This window comes from Macrosteles quadrilineatus, unplaced genomic scaffold (assembly GCF_028750875.1).
Source record: "Macrosteles quadrilineatus isolate MER2022 unplaced genomic scaffold, UCM_ALF_1.0 Scaffold_9__3_contigs__length_116548681, whole genome shotgun sequence".
Classification (NCBI taxonomy): Eukaryota; Metazoa; Arthropoda; class Insecta; order Hemiptera; family Cicadellidae; genus Macrosteles; species Macrosteles quadrilineatus.
Genome location: NW_026542602.1, coordinates 110,845,163 through 110,861,711, shown reverse-complemented (window position 1 = coordinate 110,861,711; position 16,549 = coordinate 110,845,163). Strand labels below are relative to the sequence as shown.

Sequence of the window (16,549 nt, the reverse complement as noted above, 5' to 3'; positions counted from 1 at the left end):
TGCTTTTATCCCAGATGACTTTCAGTCATGTGACCATATACTAAAAAGGTACAAAATTTAATGCAAACCCACCTACTTTCAGGTACCATAAACTTATTATAATACTTGAGTAGGATACGCTGTACTTCAGGCCACCAATCAGAGAGCAGCATTTCATCCCCACCCCTCCCCCTAAGCCACGCCCCCTTTTGTCCCACGTGGTCGCTCTCTGGTGTCCCACGTGGTCTAACCTCACTTTTGTTTTCGCGCCAAACGAAAAAAATCACCTTCCCGCCAAGTAACATAACCTAACTTTTGCACCGAACGAAAAAAAACACTCTCCTTCCCGCCAAGTAACATAACCTTACTTTTATTTTCGCGCCAAACGAAAAAACCTGACTTCTTCTTCACCAATTCCCGCCAAACGAAAAAAGAACCTTACCTTCCCGCCAAGTGACATAACCTCACTTTCGCGCCAAACGAAAAAAATCACCTTCCCGCCAAGTAACATAACCTCACTTTTGTACCAAATGAAAAAATCACCTTCCCGCCAAGTGACTTTTGCGCCAAATGAAAAAAACCTCACCTTCCCGCCAAGTGACGTAACCTTATTTTTATTTCCGAGCCAAACAACGTAACCTTACCTTCCCGCCAAGCTTCACTTTACGTATTGCGTAGGTTCCCGCCAACTGATATAACCTCTGTAATGATTAACTCTTGCCAAATGAAATAGCCTCCACTGAGTTATGTGTCCTGAATAATTACACAGATTGTTTGATTTAAAATATGTTTTAATGCCACTATATCTACGATTTATATTTACATATGTTTAAAAATATTTACAAATACTATAAATCTTCTTCTTCTTCTTCATCGTCACGGTTCTGTAACAAAACAAGGAAGTGTTAAAGGTGTGTATCCTGGTTGCTGATTGGTTGTAATAAGCTTGTACCTGATTGGTTATAAATAGGTGATCTTTTGTGTGATTGGCCAATTTTTGCTATTTAAACTTTTCAGTACTTATTTTCTTTCACTTTGCTCTTGGCAATTGAACGTGTTGGACGTGTGTTCTTGTGTTTGATGTTTTGAGGTTATGTTTGCAAGTTATTTCTAGTGTTAAATGTTAGTTTGATTATTTACGGTATATCAGTGGTAAGTGAACTTTGTTTCTTTATTGTAACGTATTGCGCAATCGGTGTGCTATATTCAGCTTTGTGTGCGCGCAGCTGTGTCCCCACCACATCTTGTGTCTCAGTGTTGTTGTGTGCAATCGGTGTGCTATATTTAGCTGTGTGCGCGCGCAGACTGTGCCCCCTCTAGATCTTGTGTCTCCGCGTATCTTGTACTTTGCTCTAGGCATTTGACGACGATGGATGTTAGTATGGCCGATAACGTATCTGATGAAGTAGTTGAACCCGTAAAAGTAGTTGAGCCTGTTAATTTAATAAGTACTGATCAAACTTATGTAAATAAATTTAGATTGTATGGGAGTAAAACTGTATTTAAATTCACCAATCCGCCTCCAGAAACTAATGAGATTGATTGGTTGAGACAGGGGTTTGCACAAATTGTAAATAGTATGAAAGAACAAGCTTTTGAAAATGATCAACTTGGATTTACCTTGGAGAGTCTCAACTTGAAATCAAAAGCACCCGGCTATGTAAATTTTCGTCCGGCTACTGAAATTGATGAAAACGTTTTGTGGCAAATCTTTGGTGGTATTGTGCAATCAAACTCTGAATCCATAAAATCTACCGACACCTTTAAAGTGGAATGCACTAGAATTAACCTTCCTGTAGGTTCTGGAAGGGTAAGACCAGGGTTTTACAATACGTTTGATGAGGAATGCAAGGCAAGACGGGGAATTGTTGTTATAAATAATAAAGATAAATTGTGTCTTCCCCGTGCAATTGTAGTGGCTATGGCCAATGTAACTAAAGATCCTGACTATAATGCAGTTAGAAAGGATAGGGCAAATAGGCAAACAGTTAGGGCTCAGGAACTTGTGCGTCGAGCTAGGGTTGAAATGCCAGAGGGTGGAGCTGGGATCCCGGAACTTGAAAAATTTCAGGGGTTTTTAACAAACTACAAAATTGTCGTGTACAACTATGATAGCAAAGGTCGCGATGTCTACTTTGAGGGAAATTTAGAAAATGCAAAATTCACACTAAATTTACTGTTTCACGATGGTCACTACAATGTGATTAATAGTTTGACTGCTGCTTTTGTTTGTACATATTTTTGTGAAGCATGCCATGTACCCTATGATCACAAAGGAGCCCACCGCTGCTCAAACATCTGCTCACAGTGTCAGACCATTTCACCTCCTTGTGTAGAGGAAAATGGTGGTGTTCTGTGCCCTAAATGTAACATGACTTATAAAAATCAGGGATGTTTTATCGCGCATGAAGCTGACAAGTGTAAAAATGTAAAGAAATGTCTCGATTGTGGGAAACTGGTTTGGATTAGAGAACGGTCCAAGCCTCACAAATGTGGCGAAGTATATTGTAAACCGTGTGGTTCTTTTGAAGACCCTAATCACAAATGTTATATGAAGCCTGACACGAGAAAGCCAAAGTCAAAAGATTTTCTGTTTATTTTCTTTGACTTGGAAACCCGTCAAGATGAGTCCCTGCCCTCAGATCCCGAGTCTAAATTGCATCAAGTAAACTTGTGTGTGTCACAACAGTTTTGCTATCAGTGTATTGAGGCTAAATTTTGTATGGCTTGTAAAAATCGAACAAGAGTCTTTAAATCTGAACCGGTCACTCAGTTCATGGACTATGTGATGCAGGTCCGTAAAAATTTCAAAGATGTCTGTGTAATTGCACACAATGGGCAGGGCTTTGACTTCCAATTTTTGCTCAAGTATGTGCTAGAAGATACAAAGTTCACCCCGAAACTTGTAATGCGGGGAACTAAGGTAATTTTGATGGAAATTGACAATGTGAGGTTTGTTGATTCACTTAGTTATTTCCCTATGCCTCTTGCTGCACTACCTAAAGCATTTGACCTGCCTCCAGAAAAGAAGAAAGGCTATTTTCCCCACCTTTTCAACACCCTTGAGAATCAAAATTATGTGGGCCCTATGCCAGCAAAGGAGTTTTACTGTCCAGAATCTATGTTTGAAAAATCACACAAAGATTTTGAAAACTGGTATAATGATCAGGTTGCAAACCGCGTTACATTTGACTTTAAAAAAGAAATCCTCGAGTACTGTATCTCGGATGTTGATATCCTAGCCCAAGCTTGTTTAAAGTTCCGTTCAATTTTCCTGGAAGAGTGTAATGTGGACCCGTTTCTCGAGGCTGTAACCATTGCCAGTGCTTGTAACCTGGCCTTCCGTCGGAACTTTTTGAAGAAAAATACTATCGGCATCGTTCCTAAAAACGGTTATAGGCTTACAGACGCTCAATCGGCAATCGCGTTACAGTGGCTATCGTGGGAAGAGGAGAAACGTGGAGTTAGAATTGAACACGCTGGCCGTGGAAAAGAAGTTAAGATCAATGGAATGAAAGTTGATGGGTATGATGGTCAAAATATTTACGAATTTCAAGGCTGCTACTTCCATGGCTGCCCCAAATGCTTTCCCTACGACCGTGAACTTGCTTTGAAAGAGGATCCCTCTGACTCACTTCACTTGCGATATGAACGGACTAAAACTAAAATAGCAAAGTTGGGCGATAACGTCGTACAAATGTGGGAATGTGAATTTAGAAAGTTAAAAAAGACGGAAAACCTGAAACACCTAGAAAAGTTGCCGATCCTCAACAATTTACCTCTGAACCCGAGGCAAGCATTTTTTGGGGGCCGAACCGGTAATGCTAAAACCTATCACAAATGCGCTGAAGGGGAAACCATTGAATACGTGGATGTATGCTCTCTCTATCCCTGGGTATGTAAATATGGCAAGTACCCTGTAGGCCATCCAACGATCTATGTAGGTGATAGAGAGTGTAGGCAGAGAGGTCTTAATGTCGAAGGCCTATTGAAGTGTAAAGTACTCCCACCACGCGATCTTTACCATCCTGTGCTCCCGGCCAAAATGAATGACAAGTTAATGTTTGTTTTGTGCGCGACTTGTGGAGATGGTCAGATTCAAAGTGATTGCGACCACGAAAGTGGTGACAGAGCACTTATTGGGACCTGGACCATGGACGAAGTTCGTAAAGCCGTAGAAAAGGGTTATGTTGTACTCGACATGTATGAACTTTGGGAGTATAAGGTAGCCACATATGAAAATGGGGGATTGTTTACTGACTTTATAAATAAATTTTTAAAAATGAAACAGGAAGCATCCGGGTTCCCGGGTTGGTGTGAAACAGACGAGGACAAAAACAAGTACATTGACGACTATTTTAAAAAAGAGGGTGTCCAGCTGGAAAAAGACAAAATTGTAAAGAATGGTGGCTTGAGGTCATTGGCTAAACTGATGTTGAACTCGTTTTGGGGAAAATTTGGACAGCGTGAAAATCAGACCAAAGCTACGATTGTCAGGGACCCAAAAACACTTTTCAAAATGTTAACTAGCCCTGAAATTGATGTAAATAGAGTACAGATTGTCAATGACGAGGTTGTTGTTGTCAGCTGGGAGTACATTGATGAGGTTGGTGAGCCATTGCAAAATGTTAATGTTGTGGTGGCAGCTTACACTACTGCCCAAGCGAGATTGAAGCTCTATGAGCATCTAGATGCCTTGGGTGGTCAAGTGTTGTATTATGATACTGATTCTGTATTGTATGTATACAAGGGCGGTTTGTATAGAGTTCCCACGGGAGATTATCTAGGGGAAATGACCGATGAGTTGGCCGAGTATGGACCAGGTTCATATATAACAGAGTTTGTATCTGGAGGACCAAAAACCTATGCATACCTCGTGTGGTCAACAAACAAACAAAAATTGATTCCCGTTTGTAAAGTAAAAGGGCTTACATTAAACATGAAAACTTCTAAAAAGATTGGATTTGACAGTTTGAAAGAGATGGTCCTTGGTGATGCTGCACAAACAATGGACATTGAGGAAAATAGAATCAGACGAACAAAGGATAGGAATATAGTTACAATCAGTGAGGTCAAACAGTTTAAAATTACTGGACCAAAAAGGAAACATGGTAGCAATTATGATACACTTCCATATGGGTTTAAAATTCAAAAAACTCACCAAAATCTCAACTCCTGAATCACTACTACCACTGTCACTCCACTCCCCCCAGTCCCCAATATCCACCTCGTTCCACCCGTTCCACCCTCCTGGTCCCCAATTGACCCCAAATTCCGAGTCTGTGTCTGAATCGTTGTCTTCTTCAATCAAATTTAAAAATTCACATATCCTGCGATATAAATAATGTTGAACAAAATCACTAACGATCAGCATCAGAGAGATCATGTTGGACACTGAACACATGTTGCACATGCTGCACATGTGTTGCGCTCCCCTCTCCACTATCACTACATACCTTTATGGTGGCATATTCTGTGTTTCTCGGTGGTAACGGTGGTGGCCTGAGATCCAAGGGTCGAAGTTCTTCGTAGATTGGCTCCACCGGCCTAAGAAATACCACCCTTGTCTTGACGATAAACGGTGACGGCTCGTCGCGCTTGATGGAGAATATCCAGCCGAAACACGATGCGAAACACATGGTGGCTGAGATCCAACTGGAGTGGGGCTATTTTTGAATGTGTTTGTACATTGAGGCGCTCAAATCTGGAGGGACTTGAGCTACTCCTTGTGCATGTGTGAATGATGGTCACTGGCGCGGCTGACTAAAAAGCCCGTAAACCATGTGTGAAGGTCACTGGCACGGCTGACTAAAACGCCTCTAAACCATGTATGAAGGTCACTGGCGCGGCCGAAAGGCCCGTAAACCATGTGTGGAGGGGTGAGTGTCATTCCACTTGGAACCTTCTCGCCACCATGTTGTCCCTACTTGAGCTCTCAGCTAGAACAATTATTGATAACATGTTTCTTTTGAGTGCTGTAAAGCAAGCAGCATTCCCACCAGTGATTAAAGATTATATATTCAATTACCACCATGAAAACTGTGGCTATGTCTACTACCATATTTGTTTTCTCGACAATGAAGAGTTTTGTAAGGATTGTGGAGAGGCAGCGAATATTTTTTTTCGACGGTTTGGAACAATTGTATGTGTACCAAAATTTAAGACTCCAAGAGATAGATGCACCATCTGTGCTGCACGTCTATACAATTGGACCAGATTGAGAAGATGTTCCTGTCTACAATCCTTGATCCCATCCTTGAGAAGGTGGTAAGAGAAATTTTGGGGGAACGGAGACGGCAACTAGTTTGTTTTTGGAGGCCGTCACGAGCTGCGGCGGTGGAGGGGCCGCAGCTTTTCTGGGGGGCAAATAAAAAGACTATTCTATTTGGAACCTTCTTGCCATCATGTTGTCCTTGTCTGAGCTTTCAATTAGGGAGATTTGTACAAACGTTATCCTTTTCCCTTATGTAAAAGAAAGTGCTGATCTTCCATCAGCGCTAAGGCAGGACATTTTGAACTGTCATAGAGAAAACTGTGGTTACGTAACCCTAAACTACTACGAGTCTTTTAGAGGCTCTAGTAGGTTATGTATTGACTGTGGAAGAATGGTTGATCTTCCTTCTCGCTTAAAGCGAAGAGGTAACTACATGTATCCAAAGTTTAAAGTCCCCAAAGAAACATGCCGCATTTGCATGACTCCGTTATTTATCTTCCATAAAGTAACTTGTAAATATTGTAAAAACTAAATGTTTGTAAAACAAACAAAAAAATAAACGGAGGTGGCAACTAGTTTGTTTTTGGAGGCCATCACGAGCTGCGGCGGTGGAGGGGCCGCAGCATTCCTAAAAACTTAATAAATTATCAATACACTGTCAAGTTGTATCATTTTAACAATGAATGTCAGACGTGCTATAGCTGAAGAGCTACACAAACCTGCTAGAAAAAATTACACTAGACGGAAAGTGACTCTTAAAGGGTTGAATGATTTGTACCAGGCCGATCTCGTAGAGATGCAGCCTTATGCAAAGCTAAATAAAGGTAATCGGTACATCATGACTATGATCAATTGTTTTTCAAAACTCGGGTTTGCAGTCCCATTAAAAGATAAGACAGGTCCGGCAGTTGCCAAGGCACTTGAACCTATTTTGATAAAACATAAGATGAAACACTTTCAAACCGATCAAGGAACCGAATGGTTTAATAAACATATTGGTGCCCTCATGAAAAAGTATAAAATTAACCATTATTCTACGTTTTCTGATTTAAAAGCTAGTATCGTGGAAAGATATAACAGAACTTTGAAACAGTGGATGTGGAAAGAGTTTACCGCAAAGGGTACATATGAATGGTTGTCATTACTTCCTGATATTCTCAAACGATATAATAACTCGGTACATAAAACAATTGGTATGAAACCAAAAGATGTGAAACAAAAGAATGTAAAGGAAATATTAAAAAGGATAAACAAGAAGGGAAAAAGGGTGGCACCAAAATTTAAACTGGGGGATAGTGTTAGGATTAGCAAGTATAAAAGAGTTTTTACTAAAGGCTATCTGCCAAACTGGACAAACGAGGTTTTCACCATTTACGCCATCAAACCGACAAAGCCACCTACATATGTACTCAAAGACCATAACGGTGAAATACTAAAGGGAGGGTTTTATGAACAGGAGCTAAATAAATCAAAGACTGGAAATGTATATTTAGTTGAAAGAGTGTTACAGCGGAAAGGAGATAAAATAAAAGTCAGATGGCTTGGCTTTGACAAGAGAAGCGACACGTGGCTTAGTAAAAGCGACATTCTTATTTAGAGCATCCGGTGACGGCTCTGTGTAGATCAAGCAGCTGCATCCGGGCGTATTTATAAACGATAGGGTGAGTGTGCTACATCAGTTGAACACGATGCGTGTGGCACAGCAGAGTCCCCCTTTGACGGTAAAAAACTATGACGAGTATCTCGGCGAGGGTCTGGCATCTAACAATAAACATGGCCATCTGCTACCAGACTCAATTCGCGGGATTCTTTCAGGCCCCAGCAACTCGGGTAAAACAAATGTTGTGTTTAATTTATTATTCGATCCAAATGGTCTTGTTTTTGAAAATATCTACATTTTCTGTAAATCCCTGAATCAGCCCAAATACCAGTTTTTACCATTGGCTCTGCCTAAGGAAATTGGTTATTTTGCATATGGTGACAACAACTTGGTAGTTCATCCAAATAAGGCTAAACAACATTCAATAATGATATTTGACGATATATCCTGTGAGAAACACAACAACATTACAAACTATTTCACTATGGGTAGGCATAACAATATTGACACCTTTTATTTGGGTCAGACGTATAGTGCTATACCAAAGCAGCTTATCAGAGACAACGCAAACCTTTTAATACTATTCAAACAGGATGATACGAATTTACGACATGTATATAGCGACCATGTCACTACCGACATGCCATTTGATAAATTCAAACAGTTGTGTTCACTGGCGTGGAAAGACAATCATGGGTTCTTAGTTATCGACAAGACTCGAGACACTAATAAAGGAAGATACCGTATAGGATTTGACAGTTTCATTGAGGAGTTATAATGGTTAACATCTACACCTACAACGACCTTAGAGGTTACGATACCAAACTTCATAATGTTAAATCTAATCTTTGCACATATTACTATTCCGATAAGAAAAAGTTTTGTGGAAACTACTGTAGCAGAAAAGGACGTCATGGTCACAAGTACAATAGGCGGTGTTGGAGACATAAAGTGCCAAAACAGAGCGCTGTACTACCCCCGGTTATCTTGTTAATGATATCTGCGAGTGAACGTACATACAACCGTGAAATTTGGATTAGATTTTTGGAAAAATGCGAAGAAAAGAAAGTTCCACTTGAACTGGTGGTCTATCACGAAGATATGAATAACTGCACAGTTAGAGAGTCCCATAATATTATTTCGAGATTTAGACCGTTTCCGGATATTTTTGGTAAGGTTTTACCATTGCGCAACCTTCATGGTAGCATAAACTTTACCTAGATCTACCTCCGAATGCTCGAATATGGTTGCAATATTCCCTATGCAGCAAGATGTATAGTATTGACTGAACGGACTCTACCAATAAGATCACCTCTGACGATTTATAAAACTGCGATGGCGTCGAAATGCCATATCGATGTGAGTTATAATGTAGCATATGGTCCGGTACCTCCGGGATTACCGAGATCTCGTGGTAAACCTTATGCCGGGGTAAACAACTTGTGCCAAGGACTGTTTACAACAGAATTTCTAAAGGCTGCGTTGCCAACTTTACAACAATATAGCGAAAGTTTTGGAATAAGTTTCAATAATGGCGTGTATACGATAACTGATCGTCAACTGTTTGACCAATGGCGTGAGTTCACTGGAGCGAATCCAAGTGAATTTTGGTTATTGAACTCGTTTCTGTTACACCACAATGAGATGAAGCGTCCAATGTCTTTTTTGCAGAGGTATATGGAAAAAAGTGACGTTAGTGAGCGGTATACCGTAGCGGAAATACCACAATGGAGAGATAATTGGAAAAGAACGTTTGTTTTTCGGAATTGGTCAAAAAGGTACACTATTCCGCAATTTGATCTAGTGACAAAGAGATACTACCGAGATATAGATATTACCTCGGGCATATCTTTGAAAGAAGTAGTGCACTACCTACGTAAACATAAGAAACGTGCACTATTTTTTCGGCAGATTGAATTGCCTTAAGAGGCTAGCTGTGGTGTTTTAGGCTCATTATCAAAGATGACGCGGAAGAATAAACATCTCACTCTGCAAATAGCAGAGTTGAAAGAAGCAGTTAGGCGTAAATTTAGACAGTTTAAAGATGGTAGTGTGGAGAGTGAAAAACTGCTAGAGCAGCAATACAAACCGTTAATTAGAGAACTAAAAAAAGGCGAACCAAAAACAGATGTTAAAATTGAACAGCTTTCTAAAGAAGAGCCAATGGACTATGAGAGTGATGACGATGATTACATTGGACAATCGTTTAAACCAGAAGCCATATCAACACCTAGAGCTGAAACTAGTCAATTGGAAGAGGTTGTTTCGTCTCCATTAGGCTTTCAAACAGCATCTAAGTACATTGAAGAGCAGTTTGAGAACCCGTTAACTAGAAAATATATGACCCAGTTTATACGAGACGCCGGTGGAAAACATAGAACTATTGACCACGACTATGGTCCAAGGTTTGATGAAAGAGGAAAAACTTTAATGATTGGAAACAAGGTGATGGAATTTGACACTGACGGTACCATTATTGTTAACAACACGAGATACCCACCTTCCGAGGGGCTCTATGAGCTTATATTTAAAAGACTGCCAAACAGCGATGTGTATGCAGAGGACGATCTAAATGCTTACAAAAGTATATTGATTGCGTCAAATGCTCACAAAAAGGGTTATAATTTTGACAATCAAATCAGACGTGATAGTAGTTTGAAATACAGACACGTTATCAAAGATCTGTTTCCCGTCAGACAGGGTAGAGGAATGTCATGGAAAAGTACAAAGTCTCGCGATATAGTGCATTGGGATAATCCCAACGAGTTGGTCGATAGACTAAAACTGTTGGTAGCATCAGCTGAAACGGGAAATACTTCACATAGTAACGAGATTGTAAACATTGTAGAGGAACTACACGAAGCAGGATACATAAAAGGTAGCGGAAACAGTCGATACAAGTCAGTCTCACGATGGGCATAGACAAGTTTGGACGTTATACTAAGAAGGAGAAGGGTCTTGTTGGACCCAAAGGCGTAGGCTTTGCATTGTCACAGGATGGTAGCTACGATATGCAAGGTAAACGTCTGTGCAATGTCGACGATCCAAAAGACAATCTTGATGCGATGAATTTTAGATCGCATGCGAATTCACTTTTAAACTGTATGACACTGCAAAGTGGTCATTTTGATGCTCAAAACACACGTGTATGTAATATAGCTGATCCAGTTGATGTTAAAGATGCGGTAACAAAACAATATATGGATCTTCATACCCCGCTTAAGTTCTCTGACGCCACCGCATACTCGATACACCATTACCGGCTGCAAGATGTTGCTCCACCAAAGGCGGATGGAGATGCCGTTAACCTATCATTTCTCAAGGAAATCACTATAACACGAGGTGCGGGGTCTTTTGATGCAAAACAGTTGGTCATACAGAATGTTGCCTCCCCAGTTGCCAACAAAGACGCTGTAAATCTCGAGTATTTCAATAAAAACACGTTGCAAAAAAATAAAAATGGAGCTTTTGATGTTAAAAATACAGTTATTCAGAATGTAGCACCCCCCAGTAAAGGGGGAGATGCCGTAAATAAACAATACTTGGACAATCACACACCTTTACAAGGCGGACTAGCATGGAATTTCAAGAATAAACGGTTAGGACAGGTCTCCGATCCTTCCCACATTCACGATGCAGTTACCTTGCAATATCTACAAAATAATTCAATTTTACCCGATAAAGATAAACATTGGGACGTTAAAAGTAAACGGCTGACAAACGTAGGTAAACCACGATGGTTAAACGATGCTGTAAATAAAGAATACGTCAAGGAAGTGGTGGCAGATCTGGCCTATACACTGTACAAACAGATAAACAGGGGGAGGGCTAGTTACCCTAGTTTTGAAGATTGGAATACACAGGTTGTCCGAGAGCAGTCTACATGGGATGACCTATTTAAAACATTGTAGTACGTATCAGTCATCAGTTATAAAATGGCAGGGAAGAGGAAAACATCGGTTAGACGCAGACGAGCAGTCACAGGAAGAGGTATTATATCCTCCGTTGTAAACAAGGCTGTAGATTTGTTACCATTTGAAGCTCACTTACCTGGTTATAATTACTGTGGGCCAGGTACAAAATTAGCCAAAAGATTAGCTAGAGGTGACAAGGGAATCAACGGATTAGACGAAGCTTGCAAACAGCACGACATTGCGTACTCGCAATACAAAGATTCCGAGAACAGACGGCAGGCCGACGCTGAATTGGCCGAGCGCGCGTGGCGACGATTTAAATCCTCAGACGCATCTTTGGCTGAAAAAGCAGCTGCTTGGGCTGTTACTACAGCCATGAAGACTAAAACAAAGTTAGGGGGTGGTAAAAAGAAGAAGAAAAGCCCAGTTAAGCGTAAATCTCCCACCAAGGGAAACGGGTTGTACCTTAGACCGTACCCAAAGGGTAAAGGTTTGTACCTAAGACCTTACCCAAAACAAGGGGCCGGTAAGAAAAAGACAAAGAAAAGAGTTGGTAAAAAAAAAGCTCGATCCCGATAAGGCCTTTGACAAATTATGATTTATTACACTATGCAAAAGAACTACGTATACCACACTTTAGAGGAGTTTATATGAGAGACACTCTACCTAGCGCACCAAAAGAAAATGAATCGGCTATTGTAAACTTGGATTCTAGTTTCGGCAACGGTACTCACTGGGTGTGTTATAAAAAGGTAAAAGATATCGTGTACTATTTCGATAGTTTTGGTAATCTCAAGCCACCACGTGAACTTTTACAGTATTTTGGTAACTGCGACATTTACTATAACTACGAGCGGAAACAAAATTTCAATTCAGTTGTATGCGGACACTTGTGCTTACAGTTTCTCGACAATGTTTAGCTTGAGTGGAAGGGGTTCCTATGTTTCAAAAGATTACTTCCCACCTGTTGACGTTAGTGAAGGAGAATGGGAGATTGGCCTTATAGACTTGATGACGTTTCACTCGATCCCAAATATTGAAGCGGGTAAAAATAACAAATTTTACTACGGCGATGGTAAAATGATTGAAATAGCTGAAGGGGCATATGAGATTAAAGATTTAGAAACTGCTCTAAAAGAAAAAGTAGGGAAGGATGTGGAATTGGAATTGAAAGCAAATAATAATACGCTAAAATCGGAAATAAAGTGTAGCCAAGCTATTGATTTTACACAAAGTAACACGCTTGCTCCTCTACTGGGTTTTGATAGTAAAATTTTGAAAGCAGGTGAAAAACACGCTTCCGACAGAACAGTAAGCATCATTAATGTAAACGTAATACGTGTAGAGTGTAATATAGTTCGAGGCTCGTATGACAATGGAGCTGAGGGCCATGTTATACACGAGTTCTACCCAAACGTGGGTCCGGGCTATAAAATAGTGGAGGTACCCAACACAATCATTTATTTGCCTGTGAACGTCAAGAGGATAAACAACGTTACAATCACTCTCAAAGATCAAAACGGTGAGAGAATCAACTTGAGAAACGAAAATATATCCATCAGACTGCATATAAGGAGGAAAAATGGGTTTGGTATTTAGGGAGGTCACAAAATCTTTACCCATCAGTAAGCGTCAAGACACTGTACGGTTAACATCAACCAACACAAAGTTTTTGCGTTCATTAGGATTTAAAGTTCAAAATGCTGGACATAGAAAATAAAGCAGAGTACAGTGATGTAATCACAGGTATTGAGTTTCACACTCATAAACCGTACGCTTCATCGACCTTTAAGAATAACGATGAAATACGTATACCAATCAGTCAACAGGACATAATAACTGCACCGTTTGACAGTACTCTCCATATCGTGGGCAGAGTTAGCGGAAAGAAACAGGATGGAACCGCTGCAGAAGTTCATTTTGTCAATAATGCTGTGGCGTTTCTTTTTGACGATATTAGATATGAAATCGGGGGTGTCGAGGTCGATCGAATAAAAAATGTAGGTATAACAACCACCATTAAAAACCTGTTATCGGTACAACAGGGTGAACTGGAAAGTTTAAAAAACGCTTGTTGGTTAGGTTCTGGGAAAACGGAGAAAATTACAGAGTTTTCATTCAGTGTTCCTTTGCACATGTTGCTGGGTTTTGCCGAGGACTATAAGCGTGTAATTGCAAATGTCAGACAAGAATTGATTCTTTTGCGGTCATCGACCGATTTAAACGCAGTGCACAGTACAAATGCTGCTGAAGTAGTTTTGGAAATTACAGGGGTATACTGGAGGGTGCCACACGTTACCGTATCTGATCCTTACCGTTTGAAACTACTAAAGATGATTGAAAAAGATACAAAGGTACATTTACCGTTTAGATCTTGGGAACTGCACGAGTATCCATCAGTACCGCAGACCACTTTACAATCTTGGACTGTAAAGACCTCCAGTCAGCTTGAAAAACCCCGTTACGTGATCGTAGGATTTCAGACTAGTCGCAAGAATGACATAAAAAAGGACATGTCATGTTTTGATGCTTGCGATCTAAAAAATATTAAAGTTTATTTAAATTCGCAGTACTATCCATATGATAACATTCACGGTGATTGGTCTATCTTCTATGAAATGTTTTTCCGTTTCCATTCTTCGTACTACGGGAAACAAAGCTATCCAGCAGTGGACAAGGAAAAATACAAAGACAAAGCACCCCTGTACGTTATTGACTGTTCAAAGCAAAATGATTCCATAAAATCAGGCCCTATTGATGTGCGAGTAGAGTTTGAGTCCAGTACAGCCTTTACAGCAAATACGTCCGCGTACTGTTTACTTTTACATGATACTCACATGACATATTCATTACTGACAGGTACTGTTAATAAAGTAACCGTTTAAAGAAAATTTAGTATGAGCGATGACGTTGCAGGGAGCGGATGTAAGTATAGAGCCGATGCTCATTCCCAAGAGCAAAGAACCTATAAATTTGCTAACCGGGGTTTTCTTGAAATCAGACTATCATTTGGATAATGACCTAACAAAATGTGTCGTGACGGGGATTTTTCTAAATAGAGGGCTCGGAATATTATTTAAAGGCAGAAAAGGTTGCGTTTATTGGTCATACGATGCATTTTGTCAGCTCGCAACTCACTTTAATGACGTCACCCTAGCACTCGAGGGTAAGAACCAATACTCGTTCAAAGTAGATACAGGGGAGGATATTAGGGTAAACATGGTCTTTGGGCATCAGTATGCTTACGTCTCTGACGGCGAGCACTCTATAACTCTCAACCAGAATGAATGGTGCATGTTTATTAATAACCTCCCTCTAATTTACATTTCACTTAGGGAACTTTTTTACCGGGACGATTTAATCAAAGAGTGTATCAATCAAGTCCTTTCCGGTGTGAACGAGTGTACAGATCAGTTGCCTACTTTAATAGCCGAACGTTTGTTTAACGAGATATCACTGTACAAAAGGTGGCCAAATGGCGTTTGCAGTAGTTGAGTTTCAAGCCTTCACAGATAATGATAACAAATTTATAATTAAAGAGTTGGCCGTTGTCGGTGGCTCTTTGAACTGCCAAATTATTTTCAAACCACCTTATAGTATTACAAATTTAAATGATAAAATGCAAAGAACCGCTCGCTGGTTAACTCGGCATCATGGTATCCGTTGGAATGAAGGGTCTGTACCATACAATGAAGGTTTAATTACAGCACTTTGCATTCCTTTTAAAATTATTTACACAAAAGGTAGGGAAAAGGCAGAGTTTTTGCGAGGTTTTCATCCCAACGTACGGGAAATCTCTGGCCCGTCCATTTACAATTTCTGCCTACCGGGAATAAGCTGTGTCACCAGTGACCATAAAAGGTGCGCTTTCAGCGCAGCCTACACTCTACAGTACTACTTAAACCTTTCCCTCCATGAAACCGGTCAGTATGAGCTTGGAGATGGAGAACGCCTGGTCACTATTGTCTCAGGAGAGCAAAGAGCCCCACGGGGTTCTAACAGACAAATTTGTCATGAAATTTAGTAGATTTTTAGATTGGGAAATTTTATCGTCCCATTATGATTTTTCCATTGAAATGCTCAGAATATACTTTCACAGAGTGAACTGGGCTCCAATTTTAAAGCGCCAGAAATTCCCCGAATACTTTCTTCGGGAAATGGCTGTAAACTTTGACGGGTGCTGGAGTATTGTATGTAAATATCAAAAGTTGTCGGAATCATTTATCCACGACTTTGCAAATAAAGTAGATTGGGACAATGTAGTTTTATATCAAGATGTAAGTAGTAATTTTGTAGATAACCATTTAATGTACATGGATAGAGATGTTCCTTATTAAAAAACGGATTATAGTTCGAGGTGTTTCCTTGTGTGTATGTGAGTATGTGTACTCGCCCAACAGGCAGGCTTAAAATCCATAAGTCCAGGGGCTGGTACGGAGGTTGGCCTAAAAATCGTAAAACATTGCGTTATCCTCCCTATGTGTGAGTGTGTGTGTGAGTATGTGTACTCGCCCAACAGGCAGGCTTAAAACCCATAAGTCCAGGGGCTGGTACGGAGGTTGGCCTAAAAATCGTAAAACATTGCGTTATCCTCCATGTCACCTAATTTCCCTCTCACCTCGGACTATAATCTGACAAAAAAAATAACAAAAAATTAAAAAATCTCTGTCATTCTTAGTAAATAAAATGTCGTAGGCTAAAATGAACGGTTCGCCTAGTAAATGGCCTGATGACTTTTAAAATGAACGGGTTGACAGAGACAAAAAAAAACATATTAAAGTAAACTATCCTTTGTCAATGGTAAAAAGGGTTAATTGAAAGGCTTCACCGAGTAAATAACCC

At 40.2% G+C, this 16,549-nt stretch overlaps 1 protein-coding gene across 1 annotated transcript; it reads left to right on the top strand.

Annotated features, from left to right (window-relative positions):
- The first annotated feature begins 2,701 nt into the window (after positions 1 to 2,701).
- Positions 2,702 to 4,974, top strand: LOC129003730 (uncharacterized). The gene is made up of 2 exons (XM_054432026.1): positions 2,702 to 4,585; positions 4,951 to 4,974. The coding sequence occupies exons 1-2, from the start codon at positions 2,702 to 2,704 to the stop codon at positions 4,972 to 4,974; spliced, it is 1,908 nt and encodes a 635-aa protein (XP_054288001.1).
- Positions 4,975 to 16,549: the final 11,575 nt, after the last annotated feature.

What these genes read in the sequence shown, in the direction of transcription:
- LOC129003730 (XM_054432026.1), top strand. Translation starts at nt 2,702, where the DNA reads ATGGCTTGTAAAAATCGAACAAGAGTCTTTAAATCTGAACCGGTCACT. An exon ending in GCTGGGAGTACATTGATGAG is followed by an intron (nt 4,586 to 4,950) that starts GTTGGTGAGCCA and finishes TGGATTTGACAG; the next exon opens with TTTGAAAGAGATGGTCCTTG.